This window comes from Mus caroli, chromosome 8 (assembly GCF_900094665.2).
Source record: "Mus caroli chromosome 8, CAROLI_EIJ_v1.1, whole genome shotgun sequence".
NCBI lineage: Eukaryota > Metazoa > Chordata > Mammalia > Rodentia > Muridae > Mus > Mus caroli.
The window spans coordinates 66,756,882-66,780,047 of record NC_034577.1 but is presented as its reverse complement, the minus strand read 5'-3'; the positions used below and the strand labels follow the sequence as shown (position 1 = coordinate 66,780,047).

General features: G+C 41.9%; 1 protein-coding gene across 1 annotated transcript in view; it reads right to left on the bottom strand.

The window, feature by feature from the left end:
* Positions 1-23,166, bottom strand: part of Hmgxb4 (HMG-box containing 4) — a 40,596-nt gene that overhangs the window by 7,197 nt on the left and 10,233 nt on the right. Inside the window, exons 5-8 of the mRNA XM_029480253.1 lie at positions 4,612-4,693; positions 2,294-2,358; positions 859-964; positions 4-171 (exon numbers count right to left, since the gene is read on the bottom strand). Coding sequence (XP_029336113.1) covers positions 4-171; positions 859-964; positions 2,294-2,358; positions 4,612-4,693 — 421 coding nt within the window. The remainder of the gene's footprint in view (positions 1-3; positions 172-858; positions 965-2,293; positions 2,359-4,611; positions 4,694-23,166) is intronic.

The following is a 23,166-nucleotide window of genomic DNA, read 5'->3' as shown; positions in this document are numbered from 1 at the left end:
CCTCTGTCTCCTGTAGGCGGTGTCCAATGAGGCTGAGGGACTCTCCCAGCAACTGGAGATGAGCAGCGACATCAATGGGCTCTGTTTCAGGAGCTTTGGCTGGTGAAGCTGGCAAAAGCATTGTGGTGGGTGGGGACTTCTTTTGGGGTGACAGTATTCCTACAGAAGAGGCTGAGAAGAGGAGGATGAAAATTTGCCTATGGCCCTCATAGTCAACAATAATGACTGTTTTCCCTCTTGAAACCTATGTACCAGGTATTAGCTAACCTATCCACATAAATGCAGTGCCCATAGAGGCCAGAAGAGGGCATTGTAGCTCCAGGAGCTGGAGTTATAGCCTGCTGTGAGCAAGTCAAGAGACTGGGATTTGAACCTTGGTCCTTTGCAAGAACAGCTGGTGCTCTCAACCATAGGGCCCATTTCTCTAGCCCCTAGCTATATACATTAAAGGGCTGTAAGAAAAACAAACAAACAAACAAAAACAAACCACATGCATGTGTGACTGGGAATGCATGTAACACACAAATGTTGTAACATTCACTTTCTGGATCCTTTCTATTTTTTAAAGAGGTTGTAGTCTCAGTGTAGTCCAGACTTGTCTACTACATCTGCTATGTTGCTAAGGCTTGAACTTGCATTCTCCTGCTTGCTGCATTACATGGAAGCAGAAGGCCTGACCCCTGGCTTACTTTCTGGATCTTTTCAGCGAAGTCTGTGACTTCTTACAGTTTCTAAATTTGAACTACTTTTATGCAGCCTGTCATATTCAGTAATACGAAGGTATCAAGGCCTCCTTCTATTATAAGCTGTCTGCTCTCCCAGCCTCCTAGCAAAGCAGTAGAGAAAAGTGTCTGCTACCTCTGACTTTCATGGAACCTTCTGCACTGGATGCTTTTCTCTTCACAGTTGTGGCTTCAGCTTTGTTCTGTTTGTGCTGCAGATACTGAGCCTTCTGCTTCCAGATCTGCAACAGATCACCCACACAGAATTAAGAAAGGCAAAAGAGGAAACAGAAAGGGAGCAAGGAGCTGGGAGAAGGTGGAGAGTGGGCAAATAGTAAGTTTGAATCTTAGTAGCTTCAAGGCTGATGAGCTGATATCTTAAATGTCAGCAGGACTACAAGCACCCATTCTTCAGTGCCAAGGGTCAAGTCTCAATGTACTTTAAAATTACATGTAGGTAGGTCATACAGCGGAAAATCTGGCTCAGTACAGTAATGTCCAGTGGCTAGCCACTTCCTCTAACTTGCCTGGCAATGGAAAACAACAAGCTATCAAGAATCATCTGGGTGGAAAAGAGTTACTTTTATTTAAAAAAGCTATTCTTCAAAGTAAGAATGATAATTCTTGTTCCCGTATGTGGTGGTTTGAATATGCTTGGCCCATGGAAGTAGTATTAGTAAAGAGGTGTGGCCTTGTTGGAGGAAGTGTGTCACTGTGTAGGCAGGCCTTGAAGTCTTCTAGTGCTCAAGCGCCACCAAACGCGCAAAGACAGTCTCCTCCTCTCTGCTTTCAGGTCAAGACGTAGGACCCTTGGCTCCTCCAACACTATGTCTGCCAGCTGCCATGCTTTCTGATATGTTAATAATGGACTAAACCTCTGAAACTGTAAGCCAGCCCCAGTTGTTTGCCTTGGTCATAGTGTCTCTTCACAGCAATGGAACCCTAAGATGCCATAACTGCCACTTACGCTGACTGGGACCTGACTACATGAATCAGACGGAACTGTTACTGTCTTCACTGTCACTGGCTCTACTACTTTTCTTTTTGTTTTTTAAGACAGACTTGTTTTTTATCTATCTATCTATCTCTCCCTCCCCGCCCCACCCATCCTGAGCTGGCCAATCTTCAACCTTTATGTCTCAGTCTACTAAGCATTGGAATTATAAGCATGAGTCACCCATACCCAGAAGTCTTATTAGTTCTTCATAGAATATATTGCAAATGGCTGATGAGAATGGAGACCCAGAGTCTGGCTAAGGGAATCTAGAAGGTGATGGTCGTCAGCCCCTAAGACTATGACTGACTGGCACTTGCAGTAGGGCACTATAACTGTAGATTTTCTTTTAGGAATATTTTAATCAACCAGGGTGTTTTTATTTTATTTAAGTCTGGTTTGGGGACAAAAAGTAGACACCAGTAGAAAAAGGCAGTCTTCTTATAGCAAGAATAGCCTGATAACAACAGTGGCCATGTCCTCTGCTAACTACTGCTATTGCTTCTTTCTCACTGTCTCAGGGTTGTGTGGCTGGCAGGTAAAACACATTGAAACCTACATAATAAAATATACTTACCAGTTTGTCTTTTTCTGGCAACTGCTTCCATACTTCAGCCAATTTTTTACTAAGTTCCCCAAAATCTGATATAAAAGAGTTAAAAAAACAAACAAACAAAAACACAGAACTGTAAGAAAGCAGAAGTCTGGGGAAGCAGACACTAGAAAAGGATTGGAGGAGCAGATTTCTTCGTTTATTACTACTGAGACAGGGTTTCTTTGTACAGCCCTGCCTGGTCTCAAACTCAAGAGACCCAGCTGCCTCTGCCTCCTAAGTGCTGGGATTAAAGGCCTGTCACACCATGCCTGGCAATGTCTAATTTTTCATAGCACCTTTGCAGGGTAGAGTGGAAAGTCATTTTCTACATAAGCTCAAGGGGACTGTGACATAAAGTGAACTGTGTAAGGTCAGGCCGGTGTCTGCCCATCTAAGTGCTAGCACAGATAAGAACTAACACTACAGTACAGATGAAAGGGAATTCAAGGAAAAGTCTATGCTCTTAGAAATAAAATGCATATTTTGCATATTTAGGTGCAATGATACATTGTTTCTTTGAGACAAGATCTTGCTATATAGCCTAGGTTGGTCTGAAACCTGTGATCTTTTTAGGTTAGTCTCCCCAACCCAGAGGTTATAGAGGGTCTGGCTCTTTTGACAAGGTTTCTCTGTTTTTTTCTTTTTTTTTTCTTTTTTCTTTTGGCCTGGCTCTTATATCTGTTTAATTTATACTTTCCTCTTTTTTTTTTTTGAGATTTATTTATTTATTATATGTAAGTACACTGTAGCTGTCCTCAAATACTCCATCAGATTTTGTTAGGGATGGTTGTGAACCACCATGTGGTTGCTGGGATTTGAACTCAGGACCTTTGGAAGAGCAGTCAGCGCTCTTAACCACTGAGCCATCTTGCCAGTCTCCTATACTTTCCTCTTTTATTGGTTAAGAAATACATACTAAGAAGGTGGCTCTATGGGTATAGTTCTTGTCATATAACCCTGACAACTTAATTCAGATTCCCCAAAACTGTAAATGTAAAATTTTACGAGAATTTAAAAGCCACTTGTGGGAGTTTAGAAACTAGCTGCAGTGGCCCATAATGTCAGGAAAGCTGAAACAGCTACCACAGCTTAGGTTACAGTATGTGCCCCTGTCTCAAACAAAAGATAAATGTATTTCCTCAGTTCTGCAAGAACGTCTAGAATCTCAGCACTGCAGAAATACAAGGAACCTTGGAGTTCAGTAGCCCTCTAGCCTAGCAGAATAGATGAGTTCTAGGCTAAATAAGAGACCCTGCCTCGCCGGGTGGTGGTGGTGGCGCACACCTTTAATCCCAGCACTCGGGAGGCAGAGGCAGGTGGATTTCTGAATTCAAGGCCGGCCTGGTCTACAAAGTGAGTTACAGGACAGCTAGGGCTCTAGAAAAAACCAAAAAGAGACCCTGCCTCAAAAACTAAGAGAGGCAGGCAAAAATGGCTGAGAGTAAAGACACTCACCACTAAGCTCGATCTCACACATGGTTTGGAGAACTGATTCCTACAAGTTATCCTCTGATCTCTACTGACATGCACGCGCACATGCACACACACAAAATAATACATAAAATTCAATAGAAAATAGGCTAGAGCTGGGCATAGTGGGGCACCTTTGATCCCAGGCAGGTGGCTCTGTGAGTTCAAGAACAGCCAGATCTACATAGGGAGTTAGTTCTAGAATGGCCACAGCTACATAATAGAAAGCAAAACAACAAAATACTAATAGTAAATAAAAATGAGGTAGAGGGCAATTGATAGAGGTATCTGATATCATCAATCTCTGATACACACACACACACACACACACACACACACACACACACACCCCTTTAATATGCAGGATAAAGCCGGGCGATGGTGGCACACGCCTTTAATNCCAGCACTTGGGAGGCAGAGGCAGGTGGATTTCTGAGTTCGAGGCCAGCCTGGTCTACAGAGTGAGTTCCAGGACAGCCAGGGCTACACAGAGAAACCCTGTTTCCAAACAAACAAACAAACAAACAAACAAACAAACAAACAAACAAACAATATACAGGGTAAATTAAAGGACTTGCAGAACTGAGGAAATAGAGGATTTATCTTTGGTTTGAGACAGGGGCACATACTGTAACCTAGGCTGTGGTAGCTGGTTCAGCTTTCCTGACATTAGGCCACTGCAGCTAGTTTCAATTTGTATTCTAATGCTATAGGGTGAAGCTGCCTAGTGATCGAATTAATCAAATACACTGCTTCAGAGACTAGAAAGTAAAAACAAAACAAAACAACCAAAAAACCAAACAAACCCCGAAGCTCAGAAAGGCTCTTACCTATACCTGGATGGTCAGCCACAATGGTTACCCGGTACTCCTTACAGAATACCTGGTAGGCAGACATGTTCTTCTTTTTCGGCTAGAGCCACAAAGAAAATAGAACAGAGCAAAAATTGATTAGGACCCAAGTAGTATATTTAACATTCTCCAGTCACAGAGGAGTTCCATTTATGCCTCCCTGAAGAGGATACTTAATTTTTAATCTATGTTACTTATTATACAGAGGTTAATATCAGATTTAACTTTGGAGGTAAAAGTCACATGCTAAACATCTATGAATACTTTGATTCTTAAGTAAAAAAATCCCATGTTGCATATTTCTTTAAGCATCAAGTACTAACAAAATAAGATCTCCATCCTCTTTGGAGGAGACTAATTCTCTCATGCTGGAGAATCACATGACTTCCTTTTCTTTATTTCTTTTTCTTTTCTTTTTAGGCTTTTCCAGACAAGGTTTCTCTGTGTATTTCTGGCTGTCCTGGAACTGTGTAGACCAGGCTGGTTTCCATTTTAGAGGGCTCTATCTGCCTCTGCCCCTGCAGTGCTGGGATTAAAGGGGTGTGGCACCCAATGTTTTCAATCTGGTTTTTCTCAACAAAACACCAATGGAAACCCGAGAAGCTCAAAACCAAATGAAAGAACAGGGAAAACCAGCAACCAACTAAAACCCTCTCTACTTCATGCAGAAGCTTCAAAATATGATGATCTCCTAAGAGTCCCTTTTATAGTTAGCGTAATGACCAACACAAAGCAACAATTCATGCTTTCAAAGTTATGGGCTTTGCCTTAAGGGTCAGATTTGTGACTAAAACCCAAATAACAACATGCCCCTTGTGTCACTTCACAAGGAAAAGCTTTCTTTACTGTCTTGCTCATCAACACTTACCTGAACTTGCATGAGTCTATCCTCACCTATCTGCATGCTTAACCCCTCTCCCACCAAAATAATGTGTACATTTCCCGATCTTTCCCTCCTGCGTAATCTATCTCACTGCTAAACAGAGACATTAGGGTTTGTAACAATGCTGTCTAAACACAGCACAAGAGTTGCTCCCCCTTGTCTCAAAGCCACTTAGAGCTTAACAACTTTATGAAGTACCTTCATAAAATCAATCATTTTTGGTCAACGTCCAAAGTCACACATACTGAATTCCCCTGTTATAGAGGACTTTGTTCATCATAAATAGTAAACAAACTGGTATTTACCAAAGAATTATACTGGGTAATGGTGTAGTAGAATGAGCTTGAATCTCTAGGGAACACGTGGAACTTTGCCTTTAAAGGTCCTCCACCATCTTACCCAGCTATGCTACATGGTTGATCTTGAGTAAGCACACAAAAACCTAACAGCTTTTCTTACATGTTGTAAATTTAAACCAGGGTGGGTAATTCACATTTATAATCCCAGGACTCAGCAGATGGAGGGCCGATTGCTGAGCTCTCCAGGATCGAGGTGAACATTTCACAGATCAAAGCAGATTTGGCCTCTAGGTTCTCTCAGCATTCCTCAGTCCCTACCTGGTACACCCTACCCCCAACCTGGACTTTTCAGTGCAGGGACTGGCTACCCTTTCCCCAGAGGCTCTTCCTTAGATAATCCAGATCTTTTGGGCTCTCCCTCGCTCACTCCCTTTCTTCTTCCCCTCCCTCCCTTTCTTTATCCGCATAAGCACCCTTTCTCCCCCATCCCCACGGTGACTTCCCTGGCCTCTGTCCTTGGGGCCAGTGAACTCACCCAAAAGCAGCTTCCTAAAAAAACCTGCCTACAAATTGTTTGGTTTCTGACTCAGGGTATGCATATTTTACATACCAAAGCCGACCTGGCCTCCGGGTTCTCCCAGCGTCCCTCATTTCCTACTTTGCGTGCCCTTCCCCCCAACCCTGAACTTTTCAGCCCAGGGACTGGGTTGCACTCCCCCAGAGGCTCCTCCCTATAGAATCCAGGAATCCATCCTCTCTCTCCACTTTCTCTCTCCTTCCCCCACCCCATCTTTCCCCAAGGTGACTCCCTTGGCCTTGGAGCCAATGAACTTGCCTGCCTGAGAGCAGCTTCCCAAAAAACTTGCCTTTAATATAATCTAATCTGGTTTAAATTGGTTCATTTCACCAAAGGCAGAGAAATAACCTATCACATATAATCTAATCTGGTTTGAACTGGTCCATTTTACTGGCATAGAAATAACCTATCCATAAGATAGGTTATTAGACACAATAATGCTGAATTTGAAGGACAGTGGTAGCGCACGCCTTTGATTCCAGCACTGGGGAGGCAGAAGCTGGTGGGTCTCCAAGTTGAGGTCTACAGAGTGGCAGCCAGGGCTACACAGAAAAACCCTGTCTTGAAACATCAAAACAACAACTGGCAGAATCTGGAGACTTAACAGGATCTAAACAAACCAAACACCAGGTTCACAAATGGCTTCACGTTCCTGAGTTTTAGTTTCTTTAAATAAAATGTAGACGTTTGAGATGATAGCCCAATGGAAGAGTACTGGCCTAGCATGCAAAGGTATCTCGTCCTATACCATAACTTGAAGGTGGGGTTAGTCAAAAGTTCCACATTTCAGAAAGTGCTCACTTGAAGAATTAAATCCAAGATGTCTTCCGTTACTGCTTCCTGGTATGCATGTCTTGTACCTGTCCTTTTGTGGACAAGGTGCTAAAGAAGAAGGGTACTGGCTCCTGTATATTTTATTACAAGGCAGAGATTTTTGCATACATAATTAAGCTGCATCTAAGTCAATCAAAAGGAAAGTTTTCCTGAATAAGGCCTGCTTTCTCAGGTAGCCCTTAAAACACTCTGAAGGCAGAGGCAAGCAAATCTCTGTAAGTCCCAGCCAGGCCAGTCAGAGCTACATAGTGAGACTTGGTCTCAAAACCACAAAACAAAAACAAAAGAAGACAAAACCTACCAAGTTATTTAGTAGCTATGACAAACTGAATCAAAGTTTGTATACTGAGGTAAAAGACCCAGAAGAACCATCATGGTACTAAAAGAGTACCCAATGGGCATCACTTACCCCACAGTACTGACTGGCACAAGAACACCAAGCATACACCAGAGAGCCCAGAAATACAGCAATGCATGCACTGAAATGACCTTGACAAATGAGCAAAGGGACCACAATAGAGAAGAGACCCAATTTAAGTGGAACAACTAGATAGTCACAAGGTGAGGGGAAAAGTCATCACTACAACAAAAAGACTTTGACACAGACTTTATACCCTTCGAGATACTTGTCTCAAAATAGGCATACATAAAAAACTAAAGGGGCCAGTAAGATGGCTGGGGTGGGGGTAAAGGTACTTGCTGCCAAACCCAAGGGCCTGCGTTTGATCTTGGGGCCCATATGATAGGAGGAAAGAACCAATTCCTGCAAGTTGTCCTCACACACACCCCACAAACACATGCAACATGTACCCCAAAAACATCTACAGAACTAAAAATTAACACAGCAGAGAATCTCCATGACCTGGAGTATTTTAGGTAATATACCAAAGGCTTAAACCCAAGCAGAAAGAATTTATAAGTGGGATTTCCTTAAAGTAAAAATTAATCTGGGTATACGTGGTACATGCCTGAATTTAAACTTGTGCAGCAAAGGCAGAAAGATCAGTTCAAGGCCAGCTTCAGCTTTTAAAAGAGACTCATTGGTTCTGCAAATGGTACTGTTAGAAGAATGATTCCACAGTTAGGAAAAGCACTTGTATAAGACCTATCCGATGAGGTACTGTTACCCAAAGTGCACAAAGAATCCCTAAAAATCAACAAGAAAATAATATAAACTGGGCCAAAAGCTAAAAGCCACCTTGCCAGGAAAGATAAGCTGACAGTAAACAAACACAGATGAAAAAAATTCATGCCCTTAGAGAAGAAGCACATATTAAACACTGAGATACCATTCAGACAACTGGCCACGAACGCAGCTCCAAGGAAGTGGAAGACAGTAGCTCTCAGCTGTTAGATGTTTGAAATAACCTTTTCAGGTTCCGTAGACGTGCCCAGACAACTTCAGGTAACCAGTCCTTTAGTAACACTGGCTACCTACAAAGGAGGAAGCTGGTACAAAAGAGCCAAGAACAAAGGAGATGCCTTTACGGACAGGACGTGAGGGGAGGAGGACTCTAAACTCAGAGGGAGGGGTATGTTTAGCATAATAGTAAATTACTGGATAGGAGTTTTCTATTGCCCCACCCTGCCTAGTGGTTGCTGTGTGTGTGTGTGTGTGTGTGTGTGTGTGTGTGTGTGTGTGCGCGCGCGCTAAGACTTTAGCTGATTAGGGAGGGTACTAGATGGATATAAGCAGTGGCAGACCTCCTCTCACAGAGGCATCAATGTACGCTGGGGAATGTAGAATGGGGTAGCCATTTTGAAGACAGTCAAGGTCTCATAAACTAAATACACTTCATTATACAGTCCTTCGTGCCTCTTGGTATTTACACACTGGAGCTGAGAACATCTCTCCACATAAATTAGACATATGGATGTGTATAGAAGCTCGATTTTGCACAACTGTACAAGCTTGAGAGCAGCCCGGGCAGCCTGCAGTTGGTGAACAAATGAACTGTGGTTTATTCAGGCATCAGAGCACTACATAGGGAACAGAGGACTTTTGACTGGAAAATGCCACCTACAAATGATTCTAATTATGTGGCATTCTTAAAAAGTCAAAATATGGGGTGGGGTGGGGGTGGGGTGGAGAGATGCCTCAGTAGTTAAGAGCACTGACTGCTCTTCCAGAAGTCTTGAGTTCAATTCCCAGCAACCAGATGGTGGCTCACAACCATCTGATGCCCTCTTCTGTTGTGTCTGAAGAGAGCAATGGTATACTCATACACATGAAATAAATAATTTTTTTTTTTTTTTAGAAAGAAAGAAAGAAAGAGAGAGAGAGAGAGAGGGAGAGAGAGAGAGCAAAAAGGGAAAAAAACTAGCTGGGTGTGGTGGCGCATGCCTTTAATCCCAGCACTCAGGAGGCAGAGGCAGGCAGATTTCTGAGTTCGAGGCCAACCTGGTCTACAAAGTGAGCTCCAGGACAACCAGGGCTATACAGAGAAACCTTGTCTCGAAAAAACAAACAAACAAACAAAAAAGGGAAAAAAAACTAAAAAAAGGTCAAAATATGGAGCCCCCCCCCCAAAAAAAAAGGTGAGGTGAACAGGTGAAGAATTGAGGTTTTTAGGGTAGTTTAAAGTACCTTGTGATATACGGTAAGAGATAGAGCATTCTCGCCGGGCGTGGTGGCGCACGCCTTTAATCCCAGCACTCGGGAGGCAGAGGCAGGCGGATTTCTGAGTTCGAGGCCAGCCTGGTCTACAAAGTGAGTTCCAGGACAGCCGGGCTATACAGAGAAACCCTGTCTCGAAAAAACCAAAAAAACAAAACAAAACAAAAAAAAGAGATAGAGCATTCTCATGGACAACACTGAGTGCAAACCTATCTATGCTACAGACTTGGAGAGACAAGATATGTCAGTCTGAGTTTGGGTTCATCAGCTGTAACAGGTACATAGTGAGGGTGTTGATAGTGGAGGAGGCCATGCGTGAGACAGAGACAAGGAATATATGGTAAATGTCTGCATTTTCTTTTCTTCTCAATCTTGCTGTGACTCAAAAAAAAAAAAAAGGCTTTGGCAGGCCTGGAACTGGAAGTAATCCACTTGCCTCTGCCTCCAGAGGGCTGGTGCACCACCACGCTTTCCTTAAAACTTAAAAAAAATTTGCTCTACAAAAATAGTTAAAAAGTTTCTTCCCAGGTATGGTGATTGCTTACTTAGAAGGCCCAAGCACAAGTATTGCTAGTTCAAGGCCAGCCAAAGCTACACAGGTAAACTATCTAAGAGTAAACCAAAAACAACAAAACAAAACACCCTCCACAAAACCATGGCAAAATATCAGATGTAAAAGAATAACATTAAAATGGAACGTTGAAGAAAAAAACATAAGTCCTAAGGATTCTTCAGCTACAGGAAACTGAATGCCAACTGGAATGAGCCTCAGATAAGAACGCCATCAGCTGACCATTCACCTTGAGTCTCTGAGGTCTGATGTACAGGACTCCTCAGGCTTACACTCTACAAAACTGGGTTGAACTCATGGCTGCTGTTTTAACCCACTAAATTATGATGCAGAAGTAATTGAACAGTTCTCTTCATTCCCTCTGTATATTTAAAAAATAGCAGCTGTGGCATCCAGGCAGCTGATACAAACAGTTCTAAAGTCCCCATCCATCTACCACCCTACCACTACCCCCTATTTAGAAAATTTCATTTAAATAGTAATGGTCCCTTGGGAGGTATTAGATCCAGTCCTAAGCATTTGGGAGACAAAGGCAGGCAGCTTTGATTCTAAGAGTTTAGACCAATCGGATCTAGTACTGAGTTCCAGGCCAGCCATGACTGTCTCAAAAGTACATATATAAACATTCTCTAGGAACCCTCTGGCCTGTCTGACCAGGGAAACAGGTAAGATAATTTTATACATCTTCCCATCCCTCAGGTCTTTCACATTCAGTCCCCAGTCTCATTCTCAGCTTTCCAGGAGACCACTGTTGCAGCCCCTGCCCCCATTGCTAGTGGATCCTACAGATCTTCTAACCTCCCTCTTCCCACCCAGTTGTTTTATTCCAGCCTCCAGCTCCAGCAGGTCCTCCTTGGGAATCCACAAGCCATTCTGACTAGGGAAACAAGTAGGCTCATTGCAGATGTCACCTTTTCCTCCATTCTTCCAAGCCCAGCACCCCAGGCTCATCCTTAGCTGTGCAGTAGAGCTCCTGCTGTGGCCTGTCCTCACTCAGCCCCTTTCCCAGGTGACTAAGCAGACCCTGAAGGAACATGCTGCTTTCCTTCTTCTGGTAGATGTCCCCCACTCCTCCCCATTCCTAATTGTCAGCTCCCAATACCCAAAAAATTTTTAGATGGAACACCCAGTGGCCACACCTACCAGGACCCTAGAAGAATTTCCTACCAGGCAACACACAGCCACTACACTATCTTAAGAACCAGAGAGGAAACAGAAACCAAGGCACCCCCCCTACCCCCCCAATACAAGACCTAGAATTACAATCTTCCCAAACCCAGATGCTAGCATAAAAACACAGTAAAGCCGGGCGTGGTGGCGCACGCCTTTAATCCCAGCACTTGGGAGGCAGAGGCAGGTGGATCTCTGAGTTCCAGGCCAGCCTGGTCTACAGAGTGAGTTCTAGGACAGCTGTGGCTACACAGAGAAACCCTGTCTCGAAAAACCAAAAAAAAAAAAAAAAAAACCCAAAAAAAAACCACCACAGTAAAAGTCAGGACTATCTAAATTAACAAAATCAGAAATAAAAGGGGGATATAACAACAGACGCTGAGAAAATCTACAGAATCAGAAGGACATACTTTAAAAACATGCACTCCACACCTAATTGGAAAATCTAACACAAATGAATTATTTTGTTGATATATACCATGTAACAAAATTAAATCAAGATCAGAAAATCAATTTAAATAAACATATAACCAATCCTTAGTGAAATAGAAGCAGTTGTTAAAAGTCTCCCAATTGCTGGTTGTGGTGATCTTTAATCCCAGCACTTGGGAGGCAAAGGTGGGCCTCTTTGACTTTAAGACCAGTCTGGTCTACAAAGCAAGATCCAGGAGAGCTTGGGCTGTTCCACAGAGAAACTGTTTCACAAAACAAAACAATTCTCCCAACCAAAAAAAGCCCAGGGCCAGGTGGTTTTAGCCAATATAAAAGATGTTGAAAATCCCATATAAACAAATTGGAAAGACAAAAGCCACATGATCATATCACAGATGCAGAAAAGGCCTTTAACAAAACCTACTACCCCATTCATGATAAAAATCCTGGAGAAATTAGGGAGATAGGGGATGTACCTCAATATAATAAAGGCAGTTTACTGCAAGTCTATAACCAACATTAACTGAAATGGAGAAAAACTCAAAACAATTCCACTAATACCAGGAACAAGACAAGGCTGTCCACTTTCTCCAGATCTATTCAAGCTATTAAAGTTTTCTACGGCAATAAGACAATCTAAGAAGATCAAAGGAAGTATACTGGAAAGGAAGAAATCAAAATATCTTTATTAGCAGATGATATGATAGTATACATAAGTGACTCTAAAAATCCCACTGGGATCTCCTAGTGGGATTTAAAAATTTTTTCAGCAATGCGGCTAGATACAAGATTAACTGAAATTACTAACCCTCCTAATACAGAGTGGTAAAAATGGCAAATAGACTGAGAAAGAAATCAGGAAAGCAATACTGTTCACAATAGCTACAAATAATATAAAATATGTTGGAGTAACTCTAACCATGGGAGTGAAAAACTTGTATGATAAATCTTCAATTCTTTGAAGAAAGAAAATGAAGGTATCAAAAAATGGAAGATCTCCCATACTCATTTGTTGACAGGATTAATATGGTAAAAATGGCTATCCTACCAAAAGCAATTTACACATTCAATGCAACCCCCATCAAAATTGCAACACATTCTTCACAGATCTCTAAAGGCCAATTTTCAGCTTCATATGAAAACGCACGCACATGCGCACACACACACATACACACACAGAATAGGTAGAACAATACTGAATAATAAAAGAACCGAGAGGCATCACTATGCCCAATTTTGAGTTGTACTACAAAGCTGTAGGTGATAAAGAACAGTATGGTATTGGCACAATGGAATCAAATTGAAGAAAGACCCAGACATTAATCTTTGGATACCTGATTTCTGATAGAGTCCAGAAATACAAACTGGAAAAAGATAGCATCTTCAACAAATAATGCTGGTCAAACTGGCAGCTGCATGTAGAAGAATCCAACAGATTATACTTATCACTCTGCACAAAACTCCAAATCCACCAAAGACCTCAACATAAAGCCAGGTAGACTGAACCTGATAGAAAGTGAGGAATAGCCTTGTATACTGGTATTGAAGAAGACTTTCTGAACAGAAAGCACAAACACTAAAGTCGGCAATTATTAATAAGTGGGACCTCATGAAACTTGAGAGGCTTCCATATGGGAAAGGGTATCATCGTTCTGACAGAAAGGCAGCATCCAAAAATGGGAAAAGATTTTTATCAACTACACATCCAATAGAAGGCAAATATCCAAAATACATAAAGAACTAAAAAACAAATCAAGAAAACAAATAACCCAGTTAAAAAATGGAATACAGATCTAAACAAGAATTCTCAATACAAATGGCTGAAAAACACTTAAAAAATGTTCAATCAACATCCGTAGCCATCAGAAGATGCAAATCAAAACTACTTTTAGATTTCATCTTATACCTGTCAGAATGGCTAAGATCAATAAAACAAGTGACAGTTCATGCTAGTGATGATGGTGGAGTAAGGGGAACACTCATACATGGCTGGTGCCAGTGTAAACTTGTACAGCCACTATGGAAATACGTGCTGTGGTTCTTCAGGAAGAAAGGAATAGATCTACCTCAAGTTTCAGCAATATACCCAAAGGACGTTTCATCCTACCATGGAGGCACTTGTTCAACCATGTTCATTGCTAATAGCCAGAAATTGGAAACAATCTAGATGTCCCTCAACAAAAGAATCAATAAAGAAAATATAGTACACTGGAGTATTACTCAGCCATTAAAGAAAATGGCATCATGAAAATCACAGGTAAGAGGATAAAAATAGAAAAACCACATCATCTTGAGTGAGGTAATCAGACCCACAAAGACAAATATGGTATGTATTCACTTCTATGAGGGTATTACTGTTAAGTCAATAATAAGCATGCTATCACAGAACCACAGAAGTTAGAGATCTGAGGTATAGATAGATCTCTCATTGGGAAGGGGAAATAGAATAAATAGTTATGAGTGGGAGCTGGAATGAGAGGCTCAGGTGGGGAGGATGAAGAAAGAGGGGTATGAGGGAGGGAATGCACTGAGAGACATCTAAAATTCAGGCTGCTGGGCGTGGTGGTGCACGCCTTTAATCCCAGGGAGGCAGAGGCAGGTGGATTTCTGAGTTCGGCCTGCCTGGTTTACAGAGTGAGTTCCAGGACAGCCTGGGCTACACAGAGAAACCCTGTCTCGAAAGAAAGAAAAAAAAAACCCACAAAAAACAAAAACAAAAAAACAACAAACAAACAAACAAAAAACCCAATCCAAACCAAACCAAAGCAAAACAAAACAAAACAAAAAAGGGCAATTTGAGTTACGTACCATGGAAACCAATACAATAGGAGCTTCTCAGCACGCGCACACAAACAAATAAAACTGATCTAAATGAAACTGCCAAATAAAGGAGAAAACAGAGTCTCAACTTGCCATCTCTTGTTATCAAATGAAGCTGTTGGCTAAAGGGGTCAAAAAGGATTCCCAAACAATCCAGACTGTTACCAAGACTATATAGGTTGTTCTCCAAAAACTGACAGGGTCCCACTGCTGAATACAACACATACATAACTCATTGAACATGAAGAAGTTGAGCTGGTGCCTCCATGGAGCCTTTACCCATACCTTCTAGTGTCTTTGATACAGGAAGGTATTCTGAATGGTACAAAAAAAGAAATGTACATACCAATCCATTCAAAGACCCTCTGATATACAATGGTGCCCTGCCTGTAAGATATGCTAGGGCAACAGTGGCATGAAGCTTGAAAGAGTAACCAACCAATATTTGATCCCATGAGACTGAACCCATACTTGACACTGGTTGGGAGACCAAGAACCAGAAACTAGATAGCCCAGGGGCCTATGGTAAAACTAAAAAATAAGAAAAAAAGCAAAAAGCAAAAACAAAATTCAGAAAACCATAGTGACAAAGTGACTCATGCTATTCTGCTATACTCATAGATCAGTGCCTTGCCCAGTCATCGTTAGAGAAGCTTCCTCCTGCAGAAAATGGGAACACAGACTCCCATAGCCAGATACCACACAGAGAATAGAGATGTCCCTATCAAATCCCTCTCCCCGGGGCTCAGGGAACCCCTTAAAAGAGGAGGCAGAAAGAGTATAGGAGCCAGAGGGGATGGAGAACCATGAAAATAAAGCCCTCTAAATCAGTATAATGAAAAGACTGAGGCAGCATGCAGAGGGCTCGCACAGATCTGTTCCAGGGCCTCAGTGTGTTAGGGTTTCCAGTTTAGTGTTTGTATGGGCTTCCTGAGCATGTGAATGAGTGTGTCTCTGGGTCTTGTGCCTTCTCTTAGGCTATTTTCCTCCTGTCTTGTAAAACTCTAATGCAATATTTTTCCTTCGTTGTATTTTACTTTGTTATATCTTATCATTATGTATTAGAAGCCTGCTTGTTTCCCAGTGAGAAAAAGGGAGTGGATCTGGATGAGGAGGGACAGGGAGGAACTGGGAGGAGGTGATGGAGGGGAACATAAAATCAGCATATATTATGTGAAAGAAATATTTTCAATAAAAAGAAAAAAGGAGCAAGCAAGCATACAAAAAGTAAATAAACAAACAAAAATAAAAATAAATAATAGCTGGGCAGTGGCGGCACACACCTTTAATCCCAGCACTTGGGAGGCATAGGCAGGCGGATTTCTGAGTTCGAGGCCGGCCTGGTCTACAGAGTGAGTTCCAGGACAGTCAGGGCCACACAGAGAAACCCTGTCTTGAAAAACCAATACACAAACAAACAAACAAACAAACAAACGAACAAGGTCTGAGCTAGCAAAATGGCTAAGCAGTTTAAGGTGCCTGCTGTCAAGCCTGATGACCTAGTTCATGGTGCCCATGCTGTAAACAGAGAGAACCATGTAGGGGCTTGTGGCACTACATGACACACGTGTAGTAGCAATGTACAACAACATACATGCTAAGCAACAAGCAAAGAGTAAAGGTCCCATGTCTTAGCATCTTTCTAGGGACCTAGTCCCATCTAGAGATGTTACAGAGGAGCTCTGGCAGCTGTGGCTTCTTTATTTACTCAGTAACAGGTTTATAGCCCTGACTTAAGCAAAGATTTGTTTTAAATTGTGTGTGTGTGTGTGTGTGTGTGTGTGTGTGTATTCAAGCAAGCATGCATACAAGTGCATGCATGTATGGGAAGCTCTGTGAATGACAGAAGTGTCTTCTCTCCTGGAGTTGGAGTTACAGACACTTCTGGGAGCTGAATTCAAGTCCTCTGCAGTGTAGTGAGTGTTCTTACCTTCTGAGCTTCTCTCTAGCCTCATTCCTAAATATATTTTAACTATGACACTTCTTTCCAAATGCTTTTGTAGGGCCCAGGATAGAATAGCACCCTCCCCAGGCTGTATCGGTACACTTACACAGGTGATATCATGATATATAGGGTTGGGGAGAAGAGTCTCATGACACCTCACCTGTCACTCATTCTACCTAAGAATCTATACATTTGAGTAAGTGTGACAGGGGGGTTAAATTTATAAATCTGCCTTTCCTAGATAGTTCCTATATGTCACTTTCACTATCAAAGTAGCATTCTGATGGTTTTTTTTTTAAAGGGATTATACAACATAATCCTTTTTTTTAAAAAAAAATAGAATTGCGGGGAGGTGTGGCTAGAGAGATATCTAGGCATTAAAAACACTGGCTGCTCTGCCAGAGGTCCCTGATTAGGTTCCTAGCACCTCTATGGAAGCCCACAACTATCTATAACTCCAGTTCTAGGGTATCTGATACCCTAATTCTGGCCCTTGCAGATGGCAGGGATCCAAGTGGTATACTTGCATGGCAGGAAACCACCCATACACATAAAGTAATTAAAAACAAAATAAATCTATGGTTCCTGAGCCTATGCCAATGATATAATATGGCACTAGAGAGCAGAACCAGGCTCCACCAGGAGATACTCTGTTGGGAGGGATCTGTTCCTCTTCCAAGTGAAGCCTTCCCAAAGCTTGTGTTGACCTGGAGCCTCGTCACTGTATAAGAAGAACATCCAATCTGTGGACCTAGAGTTCAGATTTCAAAGTGAAGGGTTGAACATTTTCTATAGCACAGGCAATTAGAACTGCAGGAAGGGAGGATGATAGTCACTCAAACAAAATGACTGCAATGAGATCCAAATACAAAGGCAGGCAATCCTCACAAAAGTTGCTAACAAAGCAAGCTTTAAGAGCGGGTCAACAAATTAGAGCTGGATACAGGGCCTGGATCCATAAAATGGTAACAGTGTCAAAACTTGGAATACTAAATTACCAAAAACAAAGTACTTATAACAAGTAGATTCACTAAATGTGCTTAGATACAATGTTACCGGCAGAAGTGGTTACCACTTTTGATGAAGTAAATGATAATAAGATGTATATAAAAAAACCAACTTGTTAAAGATCTTATTAAGCAATCCTGTTGAACTCTTTTGGATCAGGGAACCAAAAGGACAATGGAAATCACTCTTTAGGATGGTAATTTAAGATGTAGTCTGAATCTTAAAATTGGGAGTGAAGAGTAGCTCAGTGGTAGAGCACTTGCCAAGCAAGTGAGATACAAGGGTTCAACTTCTAGCACACACTCACATACACATGCACACACGTGCATACACACATGTGCACATGGACAGCATACACAAATGCAGAGTTGGCTTTCTTCTGTTAGGAAGGAGAGGGAGGAGTCAAATCCTTTCAGTTTCCCTAAAGTAAAAGATGTAGACAGTGTCTCTAATATGAAAGCTGTTGACACTGACTGTTGTGGATTTGGTTTATTGTTGTTATTATGTTAAGGGGGTTCACAAATTACACAGGATTCATACGTCTGCATGTAAGACGCTGTGGGTCCCTGCCTCTAGTTGGCTTTAATTGGTAAATAAAGTTGCTGGCAGCCAATGGGTGGGCAGAGAGACAGAGACCTGACTTTAGATTTCCCAGGTAAGGGAACCGAGGGAAGAAGAAGGTTTTAAAACCGTAGAAAGCCGGACGTGGTGGCCAATGCCTTTAATCACAGCACTCGGAGTCAGAGGCAGGCAGATTTCTGAGTTCGAGGCCAGCCTGGTCTACAGAGTGAGTTCCAGGACAGCCAGGGCTACACAGAGAAACCCTGTCTCGAAAAAAACAAAAACAAAACAAACAAACAAACAAAAAGCTGTCTAACATACAGAGCTTCTGTTAAATAAAAATTTTAAATTGCACTTATTTATTTGTTAGGGGGAGAGTGCACGCCTTTAATCACAGCACTCAGGAGGCAGAGGCAGGCGGATTTCTGAGTTCGAGGCCAGCCTGGTCTACAGAGTGAGTTCCAGGACAGCCAGGGCTATACAGAGATTTTAGTCATTTTAGATCATGTAGATTTTAGTCTTTGTAACTCTTTATACTTTGATTCTAAAATTAAAAAAAAACATTATACTCCTCAATAGAACATATATAACACCAGGATGCTCAACTGCCCAACATTAAAAGTTTGGTTATATAACTAAGTATGGCCTCAAACTTGTGCTCTTCTTGCTTCAGACTTAATACCAGGACTACACATATGTGCCACCATGATTAGTTCTGATATTTTGTTTTCTTGGAAATTAGAAAATACTTTGTTTTGTTAAATATGAACTATGGAACATAGTGGTGCTTGCTTTTGAAGGTTGACACAGGAGGACCATAAGTTCAAGGCCAGCTTAGGGTATATATTAAAACCAACCAAACAAACAAATAAAACAAAATAAAAAAACAAAGATTGGGGATGTATGTCAATGGTAGGATGTTTGTCCAATTTGCACAAGGCCTTGAGTTTTTTGTTCCCTAGCACAAGAAAACAACAGAATGCAATATTAAAACATGGTGCTCAGTAGCCATGTATAAAAGCTTTATGTATAAGTGGAAAGATTTAGGTACAGAGAGTTAAAGGATCTGTGTTGAAGGCTGGCTCCACACTGCTTCCCAGCTTCTTACTTTTGTTAAGTGAAGTACTGATCAATTATGATTGATGACTGATAGATAAAATGCCTTGGGAAGCCTGACACAGGCAAGAACTCAACAGATACTAATTCTTACAATTTATTCTTGCTATCCAGTCTTGGTTTAGCTAGAAGGAGAACTTACATAGCACTGTCCTAGGTCTAACTGTATCATCAAGTTTACTTTTTCAGTAAATCAACAAGCAATGCCTAAGCATGCTGGTAACCCTCTACACACACACACACACACACACACACACACACACACACACAAATAAATAAATGACTAAAATAAAAGTTTTTAAAAGGAAAACTTCTAACCCAATGGTGGGATTAATTTTAGGTGGAAATCAAGATATTATTATATAATGTGTCTATTTCACAGAAAGCGGGCCTCAAAGTCAGCCATAATTTCCCCTCTTCCTTCTGGTATACAAGTACTAAACAGGCTCATGGCACCTCTTCTTTCCCATTCATACATTTTTCTTACTGCACATATACCATTTAGTTTTTACTCCAGTTTCAACTAGTCTCCCAAATTCTGGGTTATATAGATCACTCCCCCACTAGGCGATGATTTTAACAACTACCATTTATTGAAAGCTACCTAAAGCAAAAACAAAATTCCCAAAGGTTCCTAGTTCTCGTGTAAGTATCTTTCACAGTGCTAGGGACTGAACCTGAAGTTTTGGGAAAGAAACATGTGACACTTACTTGTTTTGATTTTTATCACAACAATCCTAGAAAACCCATGTTTACAGACACCAGTAGGACTGAAAGGAATTCAGGAGCTGCTGAGACTGGAAATGGCCTTGAGAGAGTAGTTCCTAAGGCACCTAACAGTTGTCAGGGATGGCTGCTTCCCTTTAAAACATCTAAAACATGCAGCAGTGGCTGAGGCAGGCCCTAAGTGAGTTTACATGCATTTAATCCTCAGCAGCCCTAGGCTGAATACTGTTACCCTGGGCAAGTTATAAAAGTTGTCTAACATAGCCGGGCGGTGGTAGTGCATGCCTTTAGTCCCAGCACTTGAGAGACAGAGGCAGGAGGATTTCTGAGTTCGAGGCCAGCCTGGTCTACAGAGTGAGTTCCAGGACAGCCAGGGCTACACAGAGAAACCCTGTCTCGAAAAAAACAAAAACAAAACAAACAAACAAACAAACAAAAAGCTGTCTAACATACAGAGCTTCTGTTAAATAAACATTTTAAATTGCACTTATTTATTTGTTAGGGGGAGAGTGTCCATGTCCTGTTGTACATCGGAAGTCAGAAGACAACCTGCGTGTAAGTTCTCTCCTTCCACTACATGGGAACCCCAGCAACTCAGGTGGAACTCAGCTTGGCAGGTTCCTCCACTAAGCACCCATACCAGCTGAGCAGCCATTGCTGGCTCCATCCCACTTCTAATCTGGTGAAGTCCCAGGATTCAGACTCAGTGGTCTTGGCTCCTCAGCCCACACCTCAACTCACCTACCTACGTAAAACATTGTGATGCTTGTTTCTCAGAATCTCAATGAAATTTACCATCTGCCAAAACAGCTATTCTTCTCATCTTTACTTTTGCTATACTCCATCACAAAGTCTAGGGTGACGTGGGCACTGAAGTTTTAGCATTCCTACCAGGTGCCTGTACAGTCAGGCTCCACCCCCTCCAGATCAAGGGAGCATGCCCCAAGCTCTCTTCCTACTTCTGGATGAACTTTTTCCATGGATTTTTTTTAAATGTGTGTGTGCATGTGCAGTTACACAGTTACCAGAAGATGGCAGATCATCCACTGCTGCAGGTATAGGCAGTTGTGAGCCAAACATAAATGCTGGAGCTAAATTCAAGTTCTCTGCAGGAGATTCAGGTGAGCTAAACAGCTGAGCCATCTCTCTAGCCTCTTTCCTGATTTAATAAAAGCCAAAACCAAAACTAAAACCATTTATTTACTGAGCATGTATGTATGCATATGTGTGTGTGTGTGTGTGTGTGTGCGCACGTGCGCGCACATGCATGCATTAGAGTGTCACAGTGGAGAGGTCAGTTCTCTCCTACCGTGTGGGACCCAGAATCAAACTCAGGTGGTTAGCCTTGGTGGCAAGTGTCCTTCTTGACTCTTTAAGCCATTCTGTCCCAATGGTTATTTTTTATACAAAATCTCTGGAAAAGATACATTCTGTACTTCATAGGGGATTATTTTATGTCTAGGTCAGGTTCAAAAGCATTATATATCACTATGAATATCAGTTGAGAAAGTGATTAGATTCAAAATAAGACTACTTCACCCTTTATACTTGACCTATTTCCAGCTTCCCACTTGTTAGATCTTATTCCCACTTCCTCAGTCTCTTGAATCTCTTCCCCTTTCTCCTAGGGTTCTGTCCGTGTCCTCAGCACTACCACAATCCTACCCTGCTAGCTGGTCTGTTGTACTCTACCAGTCCTTGTAGAGCTTTGTCGTTCCACTTTCCAATTGCCACTGGGAGCACACCAAAACATGCCTTAGAAACCATGGTTAAGTGCCTTATTTTTCATTTACGAGGCTCTCTACAATCTCATTCTGATCAACATTTCCAATACTATTTCATCTACGTACCCACTCATCCGACATACTGACAAAAGACAGTCACCAAAAAGGGCTGTCAGGCTTAACACAGAGAAGAGGGACATGTAAAAGTCAACCCTAAGGCTGGAAGTGTGACAGTAGGGTAAGGGAATGAGGGTGATGTCTAGCTTAAAGGTGTGGTTAAACTGGGCAGTAGTGGCGCATGCCTTTAATCCCAGCACTCAGGAGGCAGAGGTAGGCCAGTCTGGTCTACAGAGTGAGTTCCAGGACATCCAAGGCTACACAGAGAAACCCTGTCTTGAAAAAAAAAAAAAAACCCAAAACAAAACAACCTCCCCCCCCCAAAATAAGTGAATGTTCAACTCAAGTTAACAAATACCCAAGTTGAAGCTGGCCATGATGGCGCACACATATAATCCCAGCACTCTTGACGGAGAGGTAGAAGTACCATCTAAAGTGCAAGGCCAGCTAAGGATAAACGGCCAGTTCCCGTTTTAAATCCCGATCCCAAACCAAAAACAAAAGAGCAAAATGTCAACTGAGAACTCTTTTTTTTTTTAAATTTTTTTGGTTTTTCGAGACAGGGTTTCTCTGTGTAGCCTTGGCTGTCCTGGAACTCACTCTGTAGACCAGGCTGGTTTAAAACTCAGAGATCCACCTGCCTCTGCCTCCCAAGTGCTGGGATTAAAATTGTGCGCATCCACCGCCAAGCAACTGGGAACTCTTATTAAACAAGGGCATATGATGCTCACTAGAAATTCCTTTAATTCTTGCCCAACAAATTTCATAAAACACTAAGAAACAAGTGTTTAGTTTTGAAATTGGGCTGACTGGGAATACAGGGGGAAACTGAAGAGGTGTGGATTTTGGAAGATGAGAACTAGTGACACAAAGATCTGAGACACCTGGGGGATCCAGGAGAAATACCAGGAGCAGAATGTCAGTGGTTACTTCCAATGCTACTTAAACATCTCTGCATCCATGCCTTCTGTTAACCTCACTTCTCTTCTTCAAGCTTCTTCTGATCGCCTGCCCTGCCATGCTCAGCCCTGGGATTTGTTTATGGTACTATCATACACTCCTGTCTTTTTTTTTTTTTTTTTTTTTTGTTTTTTCGAGACAGGCTTGTTACAAAGGGAAAACTGGCTTGGAACT